The sequence below is a fragment of the Oncorhynchus mykiss genome, chromosome 9 (genome assembly GCF_013265735.2).
Source record: "Oncorhynchus mykiss isolate Arlee chromosome 9, USDA_OmykA_1.1, whole genome shotgun sequence".
Taxonomy (NCBI): Eukaryota; Metazoa; Chordata; class Actinopteri; order Salmoniformes; family Salmonidae; genus Oncorhynchus; species Oncorhynchus mykiss.
The window spans coordinates 66904024-66930403 of NC_048573.1; the positions used below are offsets into that span (position 1 = coordinate 66904024).

At 43.8% G+C, this 26380-nt stretch overlaps 1 protein-coding gene across 2 annotated transcripts in view; it reads right to left on the minus strand.

The window, feature by feature from the left end:
• LOC110532714 (histone lysine demethylase PHF8) overlaps positions 1–24829 on the minus strand; it is a 34173-nt gene extending 9344 nt beyond the window's left edge. Inside the window, exons 1-16 of one of the 2 annotated variants that reach the window (XM_021616814.2) lie at positions 24365–24829; positions 23190–23541; positions 22999–23084; positions 22554–22683; positions 19770–19930; positions 15519–15660; positions 15015–15201; positions 10709–10871; positions 10080–10167; positions 4390–4496; positions 4188–4279; positions 3913–4002; positions 3450–3725; positions 3211–3290; positions 1964–2139; positions 285–492 (exon numbers count right to left, since the gene is read on the minus strand). In XM_021616814.2, the coding sequence (XP_021472489.2) occupies positions 285–492; positions 1964–2139; positions 3211–3290; positions 3450–3725; positions 3913–4002; positions 4188–4279; positions 4390–4496; positions 10080–10167; positions 10709–10871; positions 15015–15201; positions 15519–15660; positions 19770–19930; positions 22554–22683; positions 22999–23084; positions 23190–23287 (2084 nt within the window). In that variant the 5' untranslated portion in view covers positions 23288–23541; positions 24365–24829. Of the gene's footprint in view, positions 1–284; positions 493–1963; positions 2140–3210; positions 3291–3449; positions 3726–3912; positions 4003–4187; positions 4280–4389; positions 4497–10079; positions 10168–10708; positions 10872–15014; positions 15202–15518; positions 15661–19769; positions 19931–22553; positions 22693–22998; positions 23085–23189; positions 23542–24364 lie in introns of both variants that reach the window. The other variant, XM_036988768.1, reaches the window with a different exon arrangement.
• Positions 24830–26380: the final 1551 nt, after the last annotated feature.

Here is a 26380-nt window from a genome sequence, read left to right on the forward strand (position 1 = left end):
TGTATATAGAGATAGAGAGAGATAGATAGATAGATAGATAGGAGAGAGAAGTAGTTTGAGTAAGAATTCAAATTAGATCTGTTGCAAAAACTTTGATTACGCAAGTCGTCCAAGCTTCTCGGTAATGTTAATGGAAGTAAAGAGTAACACATTCATCTTCCACATTTCGTTGGCTCCATTATCCACTTGACTTCCGAAAGCAAAAAATAAAAATACATGATAGTCTGAAACAAAATGTATTCAGAGTGCTGATTAAGTGTCTGGAATTGCGATGCAGGTCCTACCTGAGAGCACAGTCCAGCCCTGCCACCTGTTTGCTGGCTTTCAGCAGGTCCAGGATGCCCCCGGCTCCACCCTTCACTCCATGGACAGTCATGGTCTCCTCCTCATCTGTAGTGTAGTCCTCTTCAATGTCGAAGTCAACCTCTCCGGGTTCCCTGATGCGATGGGGGTCAGAGCAAGGCTTGGCCCTTGGTAGCTTCCGGGGGAGACCTGAGGGGACAAGGGTTGTTAATGTTAATTTTGTTGCCAAGTGTGCCCTGATGGAATACGATCTAGGCCAGGGGTCTCCAACCTTTTCTTGCACAAGAGCTACTTTTAAAAAATAAACATGTCCCAAGCTACTTCATATATATAGCTTTCAAATAGGCACATTCTTCTCATGTATACAAATTACCTGGGGATGAGTAGAAGAGATGTGTTTTCTGTCAATATACCTGGTAAAATAATGGTTAATAAACAGTATTTGGCATGACAGGCCCCATAAAAATTATATTTAGTATTTTCATGAAAATGGATGTTGAAGACCATTCGATTTTGTGTGTAATTCCATTTTAATTGCACATCTAGCAAGAGAGGAAGGTGTCGGTCTAGCGATGTTTCTGCTATGAGGCGTACTGCTGCAACAAGTCATGGCAGAGTTTGTAAAACAATGGCCAATAATCTTTGTTAGTTCAGTCAGGTAAGCCAGCTTTGCAGATAACATTGTAAAATAGTTTGTCTAGCCACCAGACTGTTCATCATTGGCACCATTAACTGGTACATACAGAGTGATAAACAGACAATATTGCTGGAAATGTATTTGGAAAGGGAAAGAAAGAGGGTCAGTTGTACAACAATGCATTCAACTGAAATGTGTCTCCTGCATTTAACCCAGCCCGGAGAACAGTGGGTTAACTGCCTTGCTCAGGTGCAGAATGACAGATGTTTACCTTGTCAGCTTGGGAACTCGATCCAGCAACCTTTCGGTTACTTGCCCAACACGCCTACCTGCCGCCTCAGATAATGTGTAACGTTTGGCTAACCAGGGGTGGCATAATGACACTGTGGCTTTGATTGAATAGCAGCAGGGAGCTTTATGTTTATCACAGTTAATGATGGAACACATGAAAAAATAGCATGTACTTTTAGAATTGCTTGGCTGGTAGCTACTAGTAGCTCACGATCCATCTGTGGGAGATCCACGATCTAGGCATACAGACATGAGGTGGGTTCTAGTTTGTGGCGCCACCAACCGACAGAACCTACCCCGCACAATACACTATATGACCAACAGTATGCTCGTCTAACATCTCATTCTATATCATGGCCATTAATATGGAGTTGGTCGCCCCGTTACTGCTATAACAGCCTCCAGTCTTCTGGGAAGGCTTTCCACTAGATGTTGGAACATTGCTGTGGGGACTTGATTCCATTCAGCCACAAGAGCATTAGTGAGGTTGGGCATTGATGTTGAGCGATTAGGCCTGGCTCGCAGTGTGTATACGACCAATACAATTTAATAACGATAACACTCACTGACCCAAAGAACTCTTTAAAAACCTTCCTCCTCAAGGCTCAGTAGGATGAACTGAATGCCCCAACAGGAGCAGAAAACTGTTGTAGGCTTTAGTAATGAATGCTATTCTGAAGCAGGTGCTCCCCACTACATATTACATTCAAATTAGATTATGTACTCTCTCACCACTGAGTTTCTTCTTGCTAGATCCTCCAGCCTTGCGTCGTGGAGGGGGAGTTTCATCAATCTGCAGTTCGTCCTCGGACTCAAAATCTGACAAGTTAGACCCTCCCATAGCATGGTGCTGGAATTGAGAGGCACGGCCCGCACTGTTACTTATGCCTGAACGACCTCCCTTCTTCCTGTGGGCAGAAATAAGGATGGATGACACTGAAATGTAGCAAGAACACAGAGAGAGAGAGAGAGAGCCAGCCAGCCAGCGAAAGGCAGGCAGACAGACAGCCAGAGAGAAGCATGCAGCCAGTGAGGCAGACAGCCAGAGAGGACGCCACCTGACAAGAGGACGGCAGCCAGGCAGGCAGACAGCGAGCAAGCCAGGCAGGCAGGGCGCCAGCCAGCCAAGCAGGCAGGGCGCCAGCCAGCCAAGCAGGCAGAGCGCCAGCCAGCCAAGCAGGCAGAGCACCAGCCAGCCAAGCAGGCAGAGCACCAGCCAGCCAAGCAGGCAGAGCACCAGCCAGCCAGAGAGACAGACAGCCAGAGAGGCAGGATGGCAGGCAGACGAGGCAGGATGGCAGGCAGACGAGGCAGGATGGCAGGCAGACGAGGCAGGATGGCAGGCAGACGAGGCAGGATGGCAGGCAGACGAGGCAGGATGGCAGACAGACAGACAAAGAGGATGGCAGACAGCCAGCCACACAGAGACAGACAGAGATGGAGGCAGACAGCCAGAGAGGACGGCAGGCAGACTGCGAGCCAGGCATACTGCGAGCGAGCCAGGCATACTGCGAGCCAGCCAGACCGAGAGGATGGCAGGCAGACCGAGAGGATGGCAGGCAGACCGAGAGGATGGCAGGCAGACCGAGAGGATGGCAGGCAGACCGAGAGGATGGCAGGCAGACCGAGAGGATGGCAGGCAGACCGAGAGGATGGCAGGCAGACCGAGAGGATGGCAGGCAGACCGAGAGGATGGCAGGCAGACCGAGAGGATGGCAGGCAGACCGAGAGGATGGCAGGCAGACCGAGAGGATGGCAGGCAGACCGAGAGGATGGCAGGCAGACCGAGAGGATGGCAGGCAGATAGTCACACACACACACACACAGAGAGAGAGTGAGAGAGAGGTGCAGGCAGGCCGGCCGACAGAGGCAGGCAGAGAGGCAGAGGCAGGCAGAAAAAGTGAGAAAGGGTGAGGGAAAAAAAGAGATGAAGATTTGGCGTGAAGATACTGAAGAGTCTCCTGACCTCCCAGTCTTACCCCTGTATTTTGCCGTTGGTCAGCACCAGTTTCAGTTTGCTCTTGCTCATTTTCCCTGCAAACTCCTGAGGCAGCTCTAACTGGAGAAGGAGAGGAATGGCACAATCCTGTCAGCATTTCACTATAATACACATTAACAATGTGAGGCTGAGAGCCAAAGTACATTTAGACTTTCAACCTTATTTGTCCCAGAGAGGGAAATGTTGAGGTAAAAAGGACTGTTGAACAATCAGTCATACCTTCTTCTTGTTTTTCTTGTTACCACATTGGAATTTCTTCAGTGTGTGTTTGGTGTGGATCTCCAGGAGGTCCAACTCGCCTGCCTCTTTCATTAAGCCCTTTTGACCCTTCTTCTTGGGGCTGGGGGACATATCCTTGGGTTTGGGGCCTCTCTTCCTCCCTGGGGGGCGGCTTGGACTCTGGGAGACAGCTAGAGGGGAGGCTTTGGGGAGGGGGGTGGGGAAGCCCTGTGTAGAGGTGAAAGGAGCCGCAGGACGGCCTTGCTGGAAGATGTCCTGTGGTGACAGACAGGAGAAGACGGCGTAGTCTCAGTAAGCCAGACTGAAATTTGATAGTGCCTCACACTATAGGTGCGACCTGAACTACACTGGCTCAGATGTTTTCTATGGTGGACGAACAACCAGGCCAGCCCAGTAGCTTGGCTCGGTCAGTGTACTCTATGAAATATTTCCCCCTGCCTACCTCAACCAGTCGTATCTCCTTGGCCAGGTCCTTCACTAGACGCTGAGTCTCGATGGTCTCTGGAATCTCCACCTCGTGGTCAGTCAGCGACTGGCCAGAGCACAAAAACATCACAAAACAAAGACTACTGCGCCCAATATAACTAGTTTCATGACACCTTCATGCCATTGTTCATAATGTTTATGACTGCCTATGACAGGTGTTATTATGTCTTATGTAGCTGCTATAAAGGCTTAATTAATGCATTCATAAGGGGGCCTACAATAAAGAATCACCTCTTTGCGTGTCCACATGCGGAAAGCATTGTTGAGGGCCTTGGCTCCGTGGACCAGGTAGGAAGCAGGGTGTCTGCGGTTCTCTCGCAGACCTGTAAAGTAGACCAGTATAGAAGTTACAAGGTTCCTGACAAACATTGCCCAAATAAATGCAGTTCAGCAGAGGTGGGGAAAAACAATGATTTATGATGAAGCGCCTCACCTCTGAATGTGTCTAGCAGGTGCTTGCCAACATACCAACACACTGTCTCAAAGTTTGGAAACCTGAACAGGTCTGCTGTACTCAACCTCTTCTCTATTTCATATGCTCTGATTGGAAGAGAACACAGAGATAATGGTATTAGACATTTGGTATTTAAGCAATAAGGCCCAAGGGGTGTGTGGAATATTTTTTTTATTTTTATTTCACCTTTATTTAACCAGGTAGGCTAGTTGAACACCTTTATTTATCCAGGTAGGCTAGTTGAGAACACCTTTATTTAACCAGGTAGGCTAGTTGAGAACACCTTTATTTAACCAGGTAGGCTAGTTGAGAACACCTTTATTTAACCAGGTAGGCTAGTTGAGAACAAGTTCTCATTTACAACTGCGACCTGGCCAAGATAAAGCATAGCAGTGTGAACAGACAACACAGAGTTACACATGGAGTAAACAATTAACAAGTCAATAACACAGTAGAAAACAAAGGGGGAGTCTATATACAATGTGTGCAAAAGGCATGAGGTAGGCGAATAATTACAATTTTGCAGATTAACACTGGAGTGATAAATGATCAGATGGTCATGTACAGGTAGAGATATTGGTGTGCAAAAGAGCAGAAAAGTAAATAAATAAATAAAAACAGTATGGGGATGAGGTAGGTGAAAATGGGTGGGCTATTTACCAATAGACTATGTACAGCTGCAGCGATCGGTTAGCTGCTCAGATAGCTGATGTTTGAAGTTGGTGAGGGAGATAAAAGTCTCCAACTTCAGCGATTTTTGCAATTCGTTCCAGTCACAGGCAGCAGAGTACTGGAACGAAAGGCGGCCAAATGAGGTGTTGGCTTTAGGGATGATCAGTGAGATACACCTGCTGGAGCGCGTGCTACGGATGGGTGTTGCCATCGTGACCAGTGAGCTGAGATAAGGCGGAGCTTTACCTAGCATGGACTTGTAGATGACCTGGAGCCAGTGGGTCTGGCGACGAATATGTAGCGAGGGCCAGCCGACTAGAGCATACAAGTCGCAGTGGTGGGTGGTATAAGGTGCTTTAGTGACAAAACGGATGGCACTGTGATAGACTGCATCCAGTTTGCTGAGTAGAGTGTTGGAAGCCATTTTGTAGATGACATCGCCGAAGTCGAGGATCGGTAGGATAGTCAGTTTTACTAGGGTAAGCTTGGCGGCGTGAGTGAAGGAGGCTTTGTTGCGGAATAGAAAGCCGACTCTTGATTTGATTTTCGATTGGAGATGTTTGATATGAGTCTGGAAGGAGAGTTTGCAGTCTAGCCAGACACCTAGGTACTTATAGATGTCCACATATTCTAGGTCGGAACCATCCAGGGTGGTGATGCTAGGCGGGCATGCGGGTGCAGGCAGCGATCGGTTGAAAAGCATGCATTTGGTTTTACTAGCGTTTAAGAGCAGTCGGAGGCCACGGAAGGAGTGTTGTATGGCATTGAAGCTTGTTTGGAGGTTAGATAGCACAGTGTCCAATGACGGGCCGAAAGTATATAGAATGGTATCGTCTGCGTACAGGTGGATCAGGGAATCGCCCGCAGCAAGAGCAACATCATTGATGTATACAGAGAAAAGAGTCGGCCCGAGAATTGAACCCTGTGGCACCCCCATAGAGACTGCCAGAGGACCGGACAGCATGCCCTCCGATTTGACACACTGAACTCTGTCTGCAAAGTAATTGGTGAACCAGGCAAGGCAGTCATTCGAAAAACCGAGGCTACTGAGTCTGCCGATAAGAATATGGTGATTGACAGAGTCGAAAGCCTTGGCAAGGTCGATGAAGACGGCTGCACAGTACTGTCTTTTATCGATGGCGGTTATGATATCGTTTAGTACCTTGAGTGTGGCTGAGGTGCACCCGTGACCGGCTCGGAAACCAGATTGCACAGCGGAGAAGGTACAGTGGGATTCGAGATGGTCAGTGACCTGTTTGTTGACTTGGCTTTCGAAGACCTTAGATAGGCAGGGCAGGATGGATATAGGTCTGTAACAGTTTGGGTCCAGGGTGTCTCCCTCTTTGAAGAGGGGGATGACTGCGGCAGCTTTCCAATCCTTGGGGATCTCAGACGATATGAAAGAGAGGTTGAACAGGCTGGTAATAGGGGTTGCGACAATGGTGGCGGATAGTTTCAGAAATAGAGGGTCCAGATTGTCAAGCCCAGCTGATTTGTACGGGTCCAGGTTTTGCAGCTCTTTCAGAACATCTGCTATCTGGATTTGGGTAAAGGAGAACCTGGAGAGGCTTGGGCGAGGAGCAGCGGGGGGGGGGCGGGGCTGTTGGCCGAGGTTGAAGTAGCCAGGCGGAAGGCATGGCCAGCCGTTGAGAAACGCTTATTGAAGTTTTCGATAATCATGGATTTATCGGTGGTGACCGTGTTACCTAGCCTCAGTGCAGTGGGCAGCTGGGAGGAGGTGCTCTTGTTCTCCATTGACTTCAGTGTCCCAGAACTTTTTGGAGTTGGAGCTACAGGATGCAAACTTCTGCCTGAAGAAGCTGGCCTTAGCTTTCCTGACTGACTGCGTGTATTGGTTCCGGACTTCCCTGAACAGTTGCATATCACGGGGACTATTCGATGCTATTGCAGTCCGCCACAGGATGTTTTTGTGCTGGTCGAGGGCAGTCAGGTCTGGGGTGAACCAAGGGCTGTATCTGTTCTTAGTTCTGCATTTTTTGAACGGAGCATGCTTATCTAAAATGGTGAGGAAGTTACTTTTAAAGAATGACCAGGCATCCTCAACTGACGGGATGAGGTCAATGTCCTTCCAGGATACCCGGGCCAGGTCGATTAGAAAGGCCTGCTCACAGAAGTGTTTTAGGGAGCGTTTGACAGTGATGAGGGGTGGTCGTTTGACTGCGGCTCCGTAGCGGATACAGGCAATGAGGCAGTGATCACTGAGATCCTGGTTGAAGACAGCGGAGGTGTATTTGGAGGGCCAGTTGGTCAGGATGACGTCTATGAGGGTGCCCTTGTTTACAGAGTTAGGGTTGTACCTGGTGGGTTCCTTGATGATTTGTGTGAGATTGAGGGCATCTAGCTTAGATTGTAGGACTGCCGGGGTGTTAAGCATATCCCAGTTTAGGTCACCTAACAGAACAAACTCTGAAGCTAGATGGGGGGCGATCAATTCACAAATGGTGTCCAGGGCACAGCTGGGAGCTGAGGGAGGTCGGTAGCAGGCGGCAACAGTGAGAGACTTATTTCTGGAGAGAGTAATTTTCAAAATTAGTAGTTCGAACTGTTTGGGTATGGACCTGGAAAGTATGACATTACTTTGCAGGCTATCTCTGCAGTAGACTGCAACTCCTCCCCCTTTGGCAGTTCCATCTTGACGGAAGATGTTATAGTTGGGTATGGAAATCTCTGAATTTTTGGTGGCCTTCCTGAGCCAGGATTCAGACACAGCAAGGACATCAGGGTTAGCAGAGTGTGCTAAAGCAGTGAGTAAAACAAACTTAGGGAGGAGGCTTCTGATGTTGACATGCATGAAACCAAGGCTTTTTCGATCACAGAAGTCAACAAATGAGGGTGCCTGGGGACATGCAGGGCCTGGGTTTACCTCCACATCACCCGCGGAACAGAGAAGGAGTAGTATGAGAGTGCGGCTAAAGGCTATCAAAACTGGTCGCCTAGAGCGTTGGGGACAGAGAATAAGAGGAGCAGGTTTCTGGGCATGGTAGAATATATTCAGGGCATAATGCGCAGACAGGGGTATGGTGGGGTGCGGGTACAGCGGAGGTAAGCCCAGGCACTGGGTGATGATGAGAGAGGTTGTATCTCTGGACATGCTGGTTGTAATGGGTGAGGTCACCGCATGTGTGGGAGGTGGGACAAAGGAGTTATCAGGGGTATGAAGAGTGGAACTAGGGGCTCCATTGTGAACTAAAACAATGATAACTAACCTGAACAACAGTATACAAGGCATATTGACACTTGAGAGAGACATACAGCGAGGCATACAGTAATCACAGGTGTTGAGTTGGGAAAGCTAGCTAAAACAGTAGGTGAGACAACAGCTAATCAGCTAGCACAACAACAGCAGGTAAAATGGCGTTGACTAGGCAACGGGGCCAACAGATAAAACAAACAAGCAGAATGGAGTACCGTGATTAATGGACAGTCCAGCGTGCATCAGCTATGTAGCCAAGAGATCAGTGTCCAGGGGGCAGCGGTGGATGGGGCAGGGAAGCTGGACTGGCGAGTGTTATCCAGGTTTAAAAAAAACTAACAATGACTAAATAGCTTGTAGCTAGTTAGCTGGTTAGCTTCTGGGGGTTCTTGAGTGTGTACTAAAAATTAAAAATAATAGCGATTCCGTATCACATTGGGTGAGGCAGGTTTCCGGAAGGTATAAACAAGTTAAAAATCAAAAAGAGATAGAAAGTAAATATGGATCCAGTGAGTGTTTGGGACGCGGCGATTCAGACGGTTAGCAGGCCTGTGCTAACAAGCTAACAGTTTGTAGGCCCGGGCTAAACAAGGTAGCAGTTAGCGGACCGGAGCTGGACAAGCTAGCAGTTAGCAGGCCGAATTAGCAAGCAGGGAGATAGCGAGGGCTAGAGAGTTAGCCTTTGGGGGACGTCGCGATGGGGTGAGTCTGTTTATTCCTCTTCATGCGGTGACATCGATAGACCGGTCGTGGGCCCGGGTATTGTAGCCCAGGAGTATGCTACGGTGGTAGCACAGGTGCGCTGGCCGGGCTAGCTTCAAGCTAAGTGGGTGGAAACGCTAGCCAGGAGTAATCATCCGGGGTTGCGGTTTAGCTAGATAGCTAGTTGTGAAGATCCAGCTGAGAAATGTTCCGTTTGCGGTGGGAATCCGGGGATGAAAAATAAATAGGTCCGTTATGCTCTGGTTAGAGTCGCATTGTTCGAACTGGCGAGAGCTTTCCGAGCTAAAGGTTAGCTGATGACCGGTTAGCTGAAGACCGCTAGCACAGCTGGTGGTTAGCTGGCTAGCTTCAGTTGAGGGGTTCCGGTTCCGAAGTAAATATAAATACTTTAGGAAAAATAGCTACATTGGGTGAGGCGGGTTGCAGGAGAGTATTGGAAGCTTAGGTTTAGCAAAATGTTTTTAAAGAGATATGCTTAGAAAAATATGTAAAAAAACGAAAAAGAAACGATATATACAAGGGACACGACACGACAGGACGACTTACTGCTACGCCATCTTGGATAAAAATATGGCCAATATACCACGACTAAGGGCTGTTCTTACACACGACCCAACGCGGAGTAATTAGAGCAGTAAAAATAAATGTTTTGGCATTCCCGTGGTACACGGTCTGAAATACCACGGCTGTCAGCCAATCAGCATTTAGGGCTGGAACCACCCAATTTATAATAGGAATACATACTATACATTCTATTCTGGTACAATGGTAATATAAATTTACATTTGAGTCATTTAGCAGACGCTCTTATCCAGAGTCAATTATAGGAGCAACAAGGGCACGTCAACAGAGCCACGTCGGCTCGGGGATTCAAACCGACAAGTTACTGGCCCAACGCTCTAATCGCTAGGCTACCTGCCGCCATGTATTGCTTGAGCATTTTTCCAAATGGCATTCTAGTTTTGATGTGGAGAGAGAGGCTGCTAAGATCAGTTGAGGAAAGCGGAGTACCGTAGGTGATGTGACTGTTTTAGGTAGAGGCAGGGGTGAAGGGACTCACCGGAGCTGCATGTCAATGTTGAGGCTGTGTAGGAAATTCCCTCCGAAGGCCACACAGTCCACAGGAGTCAGCACAGCGTGGATCCATCCTGAGACACACACACAGGTACATGTGAACAACTCACACATATACAGTTAAACTATTAATTTATGCATGTACTATTCGCACATAATATACTGAGTTCTGACGAACTCCACCAGAAATGTTCTGCATGTCAAACACAATAGCAGGCCGGTACCAGGACTGTCACCTGTACATACACTCACAGGACAGTTTATTGGGTAAACCACCCCGTTCACAAAAATGGATCACTCCTACAGAATGAGTCCCGTGGCCATGGCTTGCTATACAAAGCAGGCAGACAGGCATCCAAGTTACTGTTTGATTGAATGTTAGAATGGGTCAAATGAGTGACTTAAGCGACTGAGCGCGGCATGATTATCGGTGCCAGGTACCTGTTGGGATGAAGAGCGAGGGCGAATACCTGTTGGGATGAAGAGCGAGGGCGAATACCTGTTGGGATGAAGAGCGAGGGCGAATACCTGTTGGGATGAAGAGCGAGGGCGAATACCTGTTGGGATGAAGAGCGAGGGCGAATACCTGTTGGGATGAAGAGCGAGGGCGAATACCTGTTGGGATGAAGAGCGTGTTTCCTTGTTTGACGGAACACTTGTAGCACATGTCCACCTGGTCCCCGAAAAACATCTCATTCTGATTGGACGAGGAGCTCCAGTGCTCAAACAGGGCCAGGTTGGCCGGCGTGGGGGAGATCAGGTAGAAGATCTTCTCACCCTGAGAGAGAGAGACATACATTTATCGAACAGTGCTTATTAAATCAACCTTTCAGTTGATCAACATTTTATTCCACATGAACGTAAGCTTTGCATGCTGATCAGACTGGCCACGTTGCGTGTGCGATAGTTGCAAAATAAAATGTACACATACATTTGATATAATAATTTCATCCAAACTGCTCGCGGGAGTCTGCATAGCCTGAGTCTGCATAGCCTGAGTCTGCATAGCCTGAGTCTGCATAGCCTGAGTCTGCATAGCCTGAGTCTGCATAGCCTGAATCTGCATAGCCTGAATCTGCATAGCCTGAGTCTGCATAGCCTGGCACTAACATAGAACGTGGTTCCATTTCAGACGCTTGATGTGCTGCAAGTCCCGCCTCTCCCATCTACTCATACCCACGGTGGTGATTGAAAGATCCACACTCCAGTTGGTGGCCGTAATGCACATTAAAGTAGGTTGCCAACTACCATATAAAATCCACAGAAGAAGGATGAACTTATCAATGAAAACAAACTAAAAATGAACTAGGTTTCCCCTTTTTATCGGAGTAGAGAACACATGATTTTGTATGACTCAACATGGATAAAACTTCTACAAAGTTCCAGCTAAAAAAAGACCATATGCAATCCAAGTAAAATAACAACCCAATGTTAATCTCCAAGGACAAATGTGTTAGCAACAACAAGCGGGCTAAATGTCCATGTGTTTCGACCTGTCCCCAAATTAATATAGCTGGTTAACAGTTGGTTTTGGTATTTTAACACGTCTGGTGCAGATTGACAAAATCAACATGCAGACTAGAGGTCGACCGATTAATCAGAATGGCCGATTAATTAGGGCCGATTTCAAGTTCATAACAATCGGAAATCGGTATTTTTGGACACCGTTATCGTTTTCTTTTTACACCTTTATTTAATCTTTATTTTACCAGTCAAGTCAGTTAAGAACACATTCTTAGTTTCAATGACGGCCTAGGAACGGTGGGTTAACTGCCTTGTTCAGGGGCAGAATGACAGATTTTTACCTTGTCAGCTCAGGGATTCAATCTTGCAACCTTACAGTTAACTAGTCCAACGCTCTAACCACCTGATTACATTGCACTCCATGAGGAGACTGCCTGTTACGCGAATGCCGTAAGAAGCCAAGGTAAGTTGCTAGCTAGCATTAAACTTATCTTAATCAGTAGTTATAACTACACATGGTTGATGATATTACTAGTTTATCTAGCGTGTCCTGTGTTGCATATAATCGATGCGGTGCGTATTTGCGAAAAATAACATCAATGCCTTTCTTAAAATCAAAACACAGAAGTATATATTTTCAAACCTGCATATTTTGCTAAAAGAAATCCAGGTTAGCAGGCAATATTAACCAGGTGAAATTGTGTCACTTCTCTTGCGTTCATTGCACGCAGAGTCAGTGTATATGCAACAGTTTGGGCTGCCTAATTTGCCAGAATTTTACGTAATTATGACATAACATTGAAGGCTGTGCAATGTAACAGGAATATTCAGACTGATGGATGCCACCCGTTAGATAAAATACGGAACGGTTTCGTATTTCACTGAAAAAAATATACATCTTGTTTTCAAGATGATAGTTTCCGGAAGGCTCCTATTTCTGTGTGTTATTATGTTATAATTAAGTCTATGATTTGATAGAGCAGTCTGACTGAGCGATGGTAGACACCAGCAGGCTCGTAAGCATTCATTCAAACAGCACTCTGTGCGTTTTGCCAGCAGCCCGTCGCTGTGCTTCAAGCATTGAGCTGTTTATGACTTCAAGCCTATCAACTCCCGAGATTAGGCTGGTGTAACCGATGTGAAATGGCTAGCTAGTTAGCGGGGTGCGCGCTAATAGTGTTTCAAACGTCACTCACTCAGAGTTAGAGTGGTTGTTCCCCGTGCTCTGCAAGGGCCCCAGCTTTTGTGGAGCGATGGGTAACGCTGCTTCGAGGGTGGCTGTTGTCGATGTGTTCCTGGTTCGAGCCCAGGTAGGGGCGAGGAGAGGGACGGAAGCTATACTGTTACACTGGCAATACTAAAGTGCCTATAAGAACGTCCAATAGTCAAAGGTATATGAAATACAAATCGTATAGAGAGAAATTGTCCTATAATTCCTATAATAACTACAACCTAAAACTTCTTACCTGGGAATATTGAAGACTCATGTTAAAAGGAACCACCAGCTTTCATATGTTCTCATGTTCTGAGCAAAGAACTTAAACATTAGCTTTCTTACATGGCACATATTGCACTTTTACTTTCTGCTCCAACACTTTATTTTTGCATTATTTAAACCAAATTGAACATGTTTCATTATTTATTTGAGGCTAAATAGATTTTATTGATGTATTATATGAAGTTAAAATAAGTGTTTATTCAGAATTGTTGTAATTGTCATTATTACAAATACATAAAAAAAAAGAAAAATACATTTTATAAATCGGCATCGGCTTTTTTTGGTCCTCCAACAGTCAGTATCGGCATTGAAAATTCCTAAATCGGTTGACGTCTAATGCAAACCCATGCACAGAACCTGTCTGGCCAGCATGTTAGCAGCAGAGCTCATTTTCATCCATCAGGCAGACACAGCACGTACAATTATGAACAACGTATAGGCAGTAATGGATAAAATACATTTAAATGTTAAATCTACCATAACACCTCTATATAGTGAGTATGCCAAACATTAGGAACACCTTCCTAATATTGAGTTGCAACCCCATCTCTGTTAGAAACTTAGAAAGATATAAAGATACAACAACTAGGAAGATAAGAAAACCAATAGAACAGGAGAGAAATGACATGAGGAAGTGTCATGTTACTCCTATGACCAGAAAAAGTGAAATATGCCTTGATATTAAAAAAGGCAAGCCACAAATAATAACATTAGCATAGCCTTGGGAAGTAGGGTGGCTGAGGGTTCTGAAAAATCAGAATGAAAAAAAATATATTAATATAGTTTTTTTGGGGGGGGGGGGGGGAGAGGCACTAGGACTGCAGAATCAAGTGCATCTACCGTCAACAGCTCCAAACAAATAGGAAGACAAGGCATTATTGTTGGGTTTTTCACAGAAATGTTTGGCGATCGACTAGGAATGGCTTGGAGATCAACCGGTAGGGGACCACTGGTTTAGAGAGTGATTAGAGGAACAATAGAGAGCAGAGTCCCAGGCCTTTAGCAGGTTTGGTAGGCTACAAATCAGCGCCCTTCATTTTCACAGTTTTGGATTGGGATTATCTTGACCAACAGTCACAGGGAATTTGACTGCGGTCATGACTCGTGACTGCCGGTGTGGCGGTAATACGGTCACAGCAACTGTTTTACGCCTGGCATCTACTAACCATAACTTTTCAAAAGGCACTTAAATGTTTTTGTCTTGCCCATTCATCCTCTGAATGGCACACATACACAATTCATGTCTCAATTGCGTCAAGGCTTAAAAAGCCTTCTTTAACCTGTCTCCTCCCCTTCATCATCTACACTGATTGAAGTGGATTTAACAAGTACCGTCATTAACGGATCATAGCTTTCACCTGGTCAGTCTCATGAAAAGAGCAGGTATTCTTAATGTTTTGTATTTGTTATTTCACCTTTATTTAACCAGGTAGGCTCGTTGAGAACAAGTTCTCATTTGCAACTGCGACCTGGCCAAGATAAAGCAAAGCAGTTCGACCCATACAACAACACAGCGTTACGCATGGAGTAAACAAACATACAATCAATAATACAGTAGAAAAATCTATACACAGCATGTGCAAATAAGGTAGGATAAGAGAAGTAAAGGCAATAAATAGGCCATGGTGGCAGAGTAATTAAAATATAGCAATTAAACACTGGACTGGTAGGATGTGCAGAAGATGAATGTGCAAGTTGAGATACTGGGGTGCAAAGGAACAAGATATAACAGAATGGGGATGAGGTAGATTGGATGGGCTATTTACAGATGAGCTATGTACAGGTGCAGTGATCTGTGAGCTGCTCTGACAGCTGGTGCTTAAAGCTAGTGAGGGAGGTAAGAGTCTCCGTGTGTAACTATCCAATTGTGCATGTCAGCACAGCAGTAAGATTGCGTAGTGCCAACTGTCCCTTTTCACAATCTGGCCCCCAATTGTCCCATAACGGCGCTCTTCTTACCCGTAGTACATGGTACCAGACAGAGGTGCCTCCGAAGTCGATGTGGAAGTCTGTGTAGCTGTCCTTGACCCCCATGAGGCAGTACTTCTGGACGTTGGGCCGCTCAAACACTGACTCCTCAGGCCACAGGTTCTCTACCCACGATAGCTTCCTCACTATCTTTGGAGTCTCCACCAGATTGGACAGCCTGGTACAGAACATTGACATTTTGTATATTTAAAAACACCAGATTTTACAACAGTAATTAAAATATTATTTTCTGCAGAAACAATTATTATGCCAAGTCATTTCTTACACTCTCAGTATGGCTCTGGCAAAATGTAACTTTTGATCAACCAACTGATGTACTGGTGACAAGGAAGACCCCTCGAAAGCAATACTAACCAATGAGTGGACCGGAAGACCCCTAAAGACCAATACCAACCAATGAGTGGACCGGAAGACCCCTAAAGACCAATACCAACCAATGAGTGGATCGAAGTGACCCAAGAACAAGCAGTGTACCTGGTCTCAGAGAACTCCAGGCTGATGACATTGAGGACTCGGTCTCTGTTGGGGCTGTTGTAGTACTCCACAAAGTCCCCTAGACACATCTTCAGGTCAGCTTGGCGAGACACGTCAATCACATCAATCACCCTGTCTGGACCTACAGACAACACGCAATCAACACATAATCACATCTTGCTGCTCCCCAGACTTTATTATCCTATAGCGATCAGGGCTGTTACGGTGAGCGTATTACCGCCACACCAGCGGTCACGAGTCATGGTGGCAGTCAAATTCAACGTGACCGTTTAGTCACGGTAATTAGGCTTCTCCAAGGTCTGACGCTAAACACCTGTATGTGACCAATACATTTGATTTCATGCTGCTGATGGTCATTAGAAGCCTACCAAACTTTCTAACTGCCTGGTACTCAGTACTCTATTGTCCCTCTAATCACTCTGACATCAATGCAAATGTAACTGAAAATCTAATCAAACACATCATGAGAGCCCATGAGCTCATGTTGCGCAACATTTCTATAGGCTATGGAATTATGTGCGAAAACAGAGTGATGGCCTCTATTAAAAAGAGGATGCCATCAGCTTTCTATAGGCTAGGCCTAGTGTATGTGTGTATGTGTGTATGTGTGTATGTATGTACATTCATATATATATATATATTGTGGAAGGACCACCAGAGGGCAGGCTGGGCTCATGGATAGTAGCCCAACAAGGCATGGGAGACAAGGTAACCAGAGGCAATTAAGCACAGCTGACGGTACTAATGACATACTCTCCTTCCCCTATAAGAGAGAGAATGGAACCAGCAGAGAGGGGGGAAACTATCTCTGGAAGATGGCCACCGAGAGAGAGGAGCTATCCAGGAAGAACCACTAAGACGGTGACAATCTCGTGACTTTTGTTGTAGTTTAAAGATAATCCTATTGTGTTCTTGTTTCATCTGGAGAAGAAGATGTATGTTTTTCCTTGGAAGATTTTCATTGATTATGTTGGAGTGTTTGTGTTGACCCAATGCCCTCAATAGAGAACTGTGTTCAATCAAGAAAACCTACTCCTGACTCGTTTATTCCACCTTCCCGCTTTAGAGTGACGCCCAATGACTTGGTCCGCTCACTATATATATATATATACATACATACATACATACATTTCTCAATTTTCCTAATATTAAGCACATTGCTTCTCTTTACAACAGGAGTATAGCCTACCTGGCTGGCATGAAATTGAACCATGAGAAAAGCGTCCTCCATTCACTATTTAAGTGCATAGATTACATGACATTTTTTTCTGCTGCCCCTGTTTTGATACAGGTGCATGATAATGTCCATTCTAAATCAAAACTAAGAAAATCAAGAATAGTCTGAAGGGTGACACTATTAGCCCATCACTGAATGATGCCCAGCTTGTGTGCAGTAAGGCAAGAAACTCGTGCCTTTTTTTGCGACTTTTTCAAATCATAGTCACACACCTCATGTAGCCTAGCCCATAGGCCTATATGTTTTAATAAGGTTAGTATCACACCTCATGTAGCCTAGCCCATAGGCCTATATGTTTTAATAAGGTTAGTATCACACCTCATGTAGCCTAGCCCATAGGCCTATATGTTTTAATAAGGTCAGTATCACACCTCATGTAGCCTAGCCCATAGGCCTATATGTTTTAATAAGGTCAGTATCATACCTCATGTAGCCTAGCCCATAGGCCTATATGTTTTAATAAGGTCAGTATCATACCTCATGTAGCCTAGCCCATAGGCCTATATGTTTTAATAAGGTCAGTATCATACCTCATGTAGCCTAGCCCATAGGCCTATATTTTTTAATAAGGTTTGTATCACACCTCATGTAGTCTAGCCCATAGGCCTATATGTTTTAATAAGGTTAGTATCACACCTCATGTAGCCTAGCCCATAGGCCTATATGTTTTAATAAGGTCAGTATCATACCTCATGTAGTCTAGCCCATAGGCCTATATGTTTTAATAAGGTCAGTATCACACCTCATGTAGTCTAGCCCATAGGCCTATATGTTTTAATAAGGTCAGTATCACACCTCATGTAGTCAAGCCCATAGGCCTATATGTTTTAATAAGGTTAACATCACAACTAAAGTGGCCAAATAACTTCTCAAAATGAAGCACATTAATTCGCTTTTCAACGGGTGTAGAGCCTAACTGGCATATATACGCAGCGCGTGAGTTTCTAGTTTTGGGAAGATCATTTTCACCATAAAAATGCACCTTTCTAATAAAATCACTATATGCATAATGGCATTTGCAGTCACTTTTGAGAATGGAGTTATCCCGCTAATGGAACATTCACACTTATAGCCTACTGCCATGTGCGCATTGCTGCGCTTACAATGTAAAGAAATAGCCTATTAGTTTATCAACACTAGGTTACATACTCTGATAACCTACACTGAGTACCAGCTAAAACATTCTGGTCTGTTGTGTTAGCCTCATTGCTTAAAAAAGTTTGTATGATGGTAGTGGTTGCATTGATTTGGGATCTATCACATCCCACAACTGTTCCAGACCATATCTGGAATATTTATTTCTCACACAGAATAGGTCGACTTTTGTACATTGGGGGATAGTAGATTGACATAGGCTAGTGCTTTTAGGCCTACTCGTCTTGTTGGCTCACGAAAAGTATTTGTGGACAGTTTTTCCAATATCTTCAATATGCGCCTCGGAATGGGATGCGCGCAGGTGCGAAAACCAACCCTCTTCACTTGTAGCCTGTGAGAAAAGACCCAATCACGTGACGGAGAGACATTTGGGGGGGCAGGGTAGCCTAGTGGTTAGAGTGTTGGTCTATTAACCGTAACGTTGCAAGTTCAAGCCCCCGAGCTGACAAGGTACAAATCTGCCGTTCTGCCCACTGTTCCTAGGCCGTCATTGAAAATAAGAATTTGTTCTTAACGGACTTGCCTAGTTAAATAAAGGTAAAATTTAAAAGATAAAAATAAAAATTTGAGTGAGGTGTTCTGGAGCATGGGAATTATAATTATTATTTTCAGCACAATGGCCACTGTCCACAAAAGGCATGGGTTAGGGGGGATGCCTCCGGGAAATTCAAGGAATTATCAAATACTTGTCAAATTGTGAATGAGAGACTGATGAAAAAAAAAAAACAGATGTGCAAAAAACAGAGCAGAGCTCATGCCTTTCATGCAACTTTTTTCAAATCATCATTAGAGTTGCATTATGCAGCCGTATTAAACATCTAAATATTAAGCCCAACATTTGTATCACAACTAAAGTTACATAAATCACCGCTCAACACAGATTAGTGTGCACTCAGAATTTGTTTGGAGAAAATATCCTTTCTATTTTATTCAGCTATGTTCAATTGTATTCTTCATACTATAACATATAAAACAATGCCATGGAATTCTAAGCAAATCTTGCCTGCTAAATGAACTAGTGTTGCCCACAGCCATATGGCATAGACAAATCAGGGCCTAACATAAGGACAAGGCATAGTATGCTATTCTGTCTAAAATAAATAATGGCTTTAACGTGATGTGTAGACTATATAACATGGATGTATTAGACTTTTTTTTTAAAAATGTATCAGTGGCTTGTAGGCTTTAGGTAGGCTTTAGGTGGAAGCCAGGAGAAGCTAAATATGTTTACATTAATTAACGGGCAACTACCGTGAGACCTGCAGTTATTTTCTTGACAATCACCGGCTAAAGAAATGTCATGACCGCCACAGCCCTAACCATGATCATATACAACTCCAAATAAAAAGTGTTGCGGGAGATAAGACATTAGGTTACTCTGATAACCTACACTAGGTCACATCTCCTATGGTAATGAAATGTCGTTGAGATGTGACTAGTTGAAGAGCAGGTGTACTGTGGGAGGTTTACATTGACATTTCAATCATTAAGCAGACGCTATTATCCAGGGTAACTTCTAGTCAGTGCATGGGTCGGCAGGTAGCCTAGTGGTAACCGAAAGGTTGCAAGATCGAATCCCCGAGTTGACAAGGTTAAAATCTGTCGTTCTGCAGTTAACCCACTGTTCCTAGGCAGTCATTGAAAATAAGAATGTTGTTAACTGACTTGCCTGGTTAAATAAAGGTAAATAAATCATGTATAAATGCAACTAAGGTAGGTAAAGGTACCATAGCAGAGAATATAACTCAGTGTTCTATTTAATTATGTGGGTAAAAACCACCACATATCAAAATAATGGCATGTAAAACCAAAAGGGCCCTAAAAACAGGGAGGATTACCAATATAGTGCTCTACGTCATTGACTCCGAAGTTCCCCGGGGGAAGGCTCATGCCCAAGCCGTCCCTCCTGAGGACCATCACGGGAACACTGAAGGAACGCTCCTCCAGGAACTCCACAGTCAGCTGGGCCCCCGACGGCTTCAACAGCACCTCGTCAGCACTGAACAAAACACAGATTGGGAGAGCGTGAGGGACATATAGAAATTGAATAACTAGAATAGGCAAACACCGCTAGTCTGAGTACCAATCTATGTAGTTAACATTCCACTCTTTGCCAGTGAAAAAGAGACTGGCCTTTCGGGAATCTCAACGTTTAATATGCACTGGATTTTACAGCGAAGTTGCTCATTGCTTGTTGGCAATAACATGAATATTTTCCATGACAACATGTGTTGCCTCAAATTGAATTAGTGTTTATAACAAAGTAAAAAACTAATATTTTGCTGTTACATGGGCAAGTTGAAATGAGCAAGCTTAAAAACAAAAAAAACTAAGACGTTTTTGTGGTTGGAATTGCAGTATGTATTTAGTTTGAGAATTTAGATGTGAACAACCAGATAGCAATGTGTTCTGTGGAGAAAAAAGTTCCAATATTTGCATAAATCGGTGTGATTGGAGGATCGCTGTGAGGGTTATCGAATCAGGATGAATTCCTCAGTTCTCCTCGAGCTCATTAATGATGGAATGTTCATATATGAAGATGACAAAGGCCAGTCTCTTTGGCACATGAGTACAGTGAGTGGATTAGCTAAAGAAACTGGTATTGCCGCAACAACAAGCAATAACAAGCTAGCTAAATGTCCATGTGTTTCGATCTGTCCCCAAATTAATATAGCTGGTTAACAGTTGCTTTTGGTATTTTAACTTTTATATCATGAAGGCGTCTGGTGCGGATGGACAAAATCAACATGCGCACAATTTGACAGTAAACTCAATGTGGATGTCATGGTATTATGATGCAAAATTCTACCCACATCAAGTGTGTTTCCGTCTACGGAACATTGCCACGTTAGACCTATGACGTCACAGCCTGAAGCTGAGCAACTCATCCCGTCTGGATTATCATAACGCCCTGTTTGTTGGCACATCTGCCAAGTGCCTAAGGCTACAATATGTCCAGAACTGTGCTGCACGTTTCCTACCCACTGGCTCCTCATATGCTCACGCGTTGACTTTAAAATTCTGGTTCACACCAACCAAGCTATCCACAACTCTGGACCCAAGTACCTGCCTGACCTCATCCTACCCTCCTTCCCCACACACACCCTTCGTTCATCCAGGTCCATCTCCCTTCAGCAGCCTCACAGCAGACTGGACACTGAACACACACGCAATAGCGCCTCTTCAACCTCAGGAGCCTGAAAAAATGTAGCTCGTCTCCAAAAACCCTCACTAACTTATACAGATGCACAATTGAGAGCATCCTGTTGGGCTGTATCACCGCCTGGTACGGCGACTGCACCGCCCACAATCGCAGGGCTCTCCAGAGGGTGGTGTGGTCTGCACAACGCATCACCGGGGCAAACTACCTGCCCTCCAGGACACCGACAACACCCGATGTCACAGGAAAGCAAAAAAGATCATCAAGGACAATAACCACCCGAGCCACTGCCTGTTCACCCCGCTATCATCCAGAAGGCGAGGTCAGTACAGGTGCATCAAAGCAGGGACAGAGAGATTGAAAAACAGCTTCTATGTCAATGTCATCAGATTGTTAAACAGCCACCACTAGCAAAGAAGCGGCTGCCTACCTACAGACATATCATTGGCCATTTTAATAAATGGAACACTAGTCACTTTAATAATGCCACTTCAATAATGTTTACATATCTTACATTACTCATCTCATATGTATATAACGTACCCTTCACTATCTATTCTTTGCTATCTACTGCATCTTAGCCGCTCTGTCACTGCTCATCCATATATTTTACATTTATATATTCTTATCTCATTCCTTTACTAGATTGTGTATTAGGTTTTGTTGTGGAATTTGTTAAAGAGTAAGTTTTGTAGTGGAATTGTTAGATATTACCTGTTAGATACTGCTGCACTGTCAGATCTAATAGCATAAGCATTTCACTACACTCGCAATAACATCTGCTAACCATGTGTATGTGACCAATACAATTTGATATGGATGACAGGGCTTTCAATTGTGTGACTCTTTGGCTGTGGAACACACTTCCAGCACACTATCAGGGCTGCAGAGTTTCTGGCCTGGTTTAAGGCACAGTTAAAAACAGAGCTTTATAGAAAATGACCATTTTATTTGTTATTTTCGTCAGAGTCTCAGGTGTGAGAAAAGCACTTTACAAATGAAATGTCTTATTATTATTACTTCAACGGAGAAAACCAGGGCAGAACTGTAGAGCTAGAAATAATTATTAGTGTCACTCCACAATGATACATTAACTGAATACAAAATGCAGATTTAAAAAGGTCATATTCTGGACCACTCGGATAGAGTTGAGACACTATACTGTATGTCAAATAAAATTAAAATGTTAAAATGTTTCTGATCACATGCTCCAAATACAACAGGTGTAGACTTTACATTGAAATGTTTACTAACGAGCCCATTCCCAACACTGCCGAGTTAAAAAGTAAGACAAATATATGTACGCAAGCAGAAGCTATACGCTTGAATTAATTTAGGTGTCAGATTGGGTTCTTCCTCTGGGAGGGGGTGATTATAGGGAAATGTAAATAGTAGATATAAAGACAGTGTGGAAGAGAATGAACATGTACTGTATAGACATAATGTAATATGGGAGGTTTACCTTGGGAAGGTGCGGCTACGTAGCTCACTGACAAACTGTGGAGTGCCAGTCTTTACCGGTTGACCAGAAGTGTCTCTTCCTCCAGTGGCTGCAGCATCAGCCTGCTTGGTTCCTCCACGCCGCTTTCTCACTGCAGAACATAAAGGGGACAACAACAGATTGGGATTACAACCAGAACCACACTACTAAAGGCAGACCAGAAGGCCAAAGACTCAGAGGAAATGGCATGTGTATTGGCAGGTGTATTGGCATGTGCATTCCTGTAGAGCTGGGTTGTAGAGCTGGGTTTACTAAACCTCTCCTTGAGTACCCCCAGCCATTCCACGTAATTAAAAGTATTCAGAACTAGCACACCTGATGCAATAGATTCAAACAGGTCTGAAATGCATGTAAAATATAACAAGACAGCCTGGAAATCAAATTGAAAGTGACAAGAGGGACTTACTGACAGAGGGCCCATGGGTGACCTGACAGTTGGGGCAGTGGTACAGGTCAATCTCTGCTGCTTTGTCTTCCTCCACTCCAACACAACTAAACAAAAAACAATAATGTACACAATAAACAAAAACAATTTACTCAACTAGCCTACTGTAAAAAGTTGGAAATGGGTAAAGATGACACTGAAATATAACTTACCTTCCATGGAACCAGTCTTGACAGATGTCACACTCGATCATGAAGCGTGTGACATCATAGGGTAGGCGACACAGGCAGTATACTGGAACCGACGCCATACTGGGAGTGTATGGGAACTAGCACTGCTCTGTGTCTGACTGACAGTTAGCCCTAAATCTACTGAGAATGGGACAGCACTACACGTGATAGTCTAAATTGGAAATACGTTAGGGTTGCATTGAGTGCTTAATATATATAGTTAAAAAGGTGAGGGTACTGAAGCAGCACAGGGCAGTGCCAGTAACAGGTTAACGGTTGTCTCACTTCACTGGGACTAGGTGCCTGTCACACTGTACAGGCCATGGTCAGGAACCTGTTGAACGGGTAGAAAAGAGAGCACAAACGTATCTGTTAAAAACGTATACAGGGATTTGGGTGTTAGGTTAAGGGTAAGAAATATAGGCTAGTCTTACTAACAAAGTTTCTCGTTAGCTACTAACGTTATACTTGGCTTGCTAGCAGTGGGTCTTGACTAGCAAGCTAGCCCCCGATTAGCTAAATATAGCTAGCTAACAAGATGCATATTAAACAATATTGCTACAAAAGTTGGCTAAATAATAATAACATGGCGTATGGGGAGGGGTAGGCCTTGCAAACTGACAGCTTTCACATCTTAATTAAAAATCTGACAAACATCATTATTGGCTAAGTAACGTTAGCTTGCTAGTACTAGGTAGGAAAATAACAGTAGCTAGCAGCTTAGCTACATAACGTTACGTAAAGATTGCACCCTGGCTAACAATAATGGCTTAAGTAACTTAGCTAGCGATGTAAACTAATGTTAACTAACAAACGAAAAGTACAGTTAATTTAACGTTACCGATAGCTAGCAAGCTGGTAATAATTTGTATTGAATGACTAGCTATATATATTAGTTAGTTGCAATTCAAGACAACACATTTCAGTATTTGGCTACTAGAACTATTGTTTATTCACTAACTTAGCTGCTAGCAGAAAAAGGCTAGCCACCGTTGGCTAACGTATGCAACGCGTTAGCTAATCATCGGATAAATCTGTATTAATCTATATAGTTTAATATCTAGTATTTCATATACGTTCATGACAACAACTAAAAGTATTGGAGTAGCTGTATATAAGTTGCACGTTCAGAAAATCGGTCCGAAATCATTTCTTACCGGGATTTGAATTGTCTGGTTGCTGCAGAGGCCGCCGGCCAAGCATTCGAAATCGGTTAAAATCCGTACGAAAGGCCGAGGATCGATGAGGCCTTATTATGCAGCGAAAAGTATTTTAAAATTTCCGTTACTGCATAGGTTTTTTTGCCACAAATTATGTCCAGGTGTGTAGTTTGTCACCAAATATATATTGCAGGGTTTGAATAGATTAAAATACAACTACATGAGCAATGTTACTATAAACAACTAAAACATAAAGACATTTGTGATGGAGCAACGGCATTTCAAATCACTCGCAAAGAGACTGTCTGCAGTTGAAATAACAATAACGTTGTGCTAGTAGGGGGCCTTCAAATGTAGGCAGAGAGGAAGAGGCGAAGCGAGCGGCATAACTGGTCCCGAAAACTGTCTACTCCCAGCAGGTGGCGTTTTTTCGCTAACTGGGCATTTTTGTATGGAGGTCAATGAGTGAGTCTCGAATTTGGTTAACAAAAAATGTAATGGCTTATTTGCTACGTGTGGCTTATTTAATTGAATATACGTTTCGTAATGATTAGGTTGTTATGAGTGTATCGATATAAGTAGGATATGTGATATCCCGGCAACTTTGAGAAAAAACACTTCATTTCGGAGTTGGTCCTGGTTGTCACTAGTTACCACGGCCACAAAGTAAAACCCCGCCTACTTCCACAATGTATCCTCTTAAAATGTGCTTTTAAATCTAACCTTAACCACACTGCTAACCTTATGGCTAACCCTAATCTTAAATTAAGACCAAAAAGCACATTTTTGTTTTCATGAATTCTTACGATATAGCCCATTTGACTTTGTGCTTGTGGTAACTAGTGGACACCGTTGTGCCTGTTGTTCGCACGCGTATCTGCCCTGTCATTGGCTGGAATAGTCCCACCTGATCTTTCCTCCTCCCAAATGCCTTCCATTTTTGAAGACATTTATTTTCATTGTTGGAGCGGCCTCTACAGTATCTGTTCAATATAATGGATAATATGTGATGTAGGCCGACAAAATGAAACAATATTTACATTACAGGGAGGTAATCATTCAACTGTAATAACCCTAACAAGCAGCTATTACACCCTATCCACCTAGGTCTGTAATAAAATACATTATTTCAACCATATAATGAAAAGACTGGGGAAATTGAGGACAGGTGTGGGTCCAATAGAATAAGCAACAAAATGCCATTAACAGTTTGATGTTTAACACCATTTATTTTGATTAGTTACAAAACATAAATAAAATCAACAATTAAATTAGTTAACATTTTACAGAGGCTAAATCACCAGCAACATACATTGATATGTTTTTCTGTTTAAATATCTTTATAAATCATTGGTTCCGAATCTAGTGTAATATCTGGACACTCAAATATGTGTCATATAGAAGATCCTAATGGCCTATAGATAGTCTAGGCCTGCCCCTTGATAATGTTTTGTTGTTTGTCCAGTGAGTCAAGATGTGAAATGTAAGACAATATTACCATAGAGATAAAACAAGTTGAGATATCTCTATGATTATATCCACGCTGACAAAACCTCTCGTAATTGAAACATGATGTAGCTCTGTTTCAACACATAGTCTAAGATGAACATACAGTGAGGGAAAAAAGTATTTGATCCCCTGCTGATTTTGTACATTTGCCCACTGACAAAGAAATGATCAGTCAATCATTTTAATGGTAGGTTTATTTGAACAGTGAGAGACAGAATAACAACAAAGAAATGATCAGTCAATCATTTTAATGGTAGGTTTATTTGAACAGTGAGAGACAGAATAACGACCAAAAAATCCAGAAAAACACATGTCAAAAATGTTATAAATTGATTTGCATTTTAATGAGGGAAATAAGTATTTGACCCCTCTGTAAAAGATGACTTAGTACTTGGTGGCAAAACCTTTGTTGGCAATCACAGAGGTCAGACGTTTCTTGTAGTTGGCCACCAGATTTGCACACATCTCAGGAGGTATTTTGTCCCACTCCTCTTTGCAGATCTT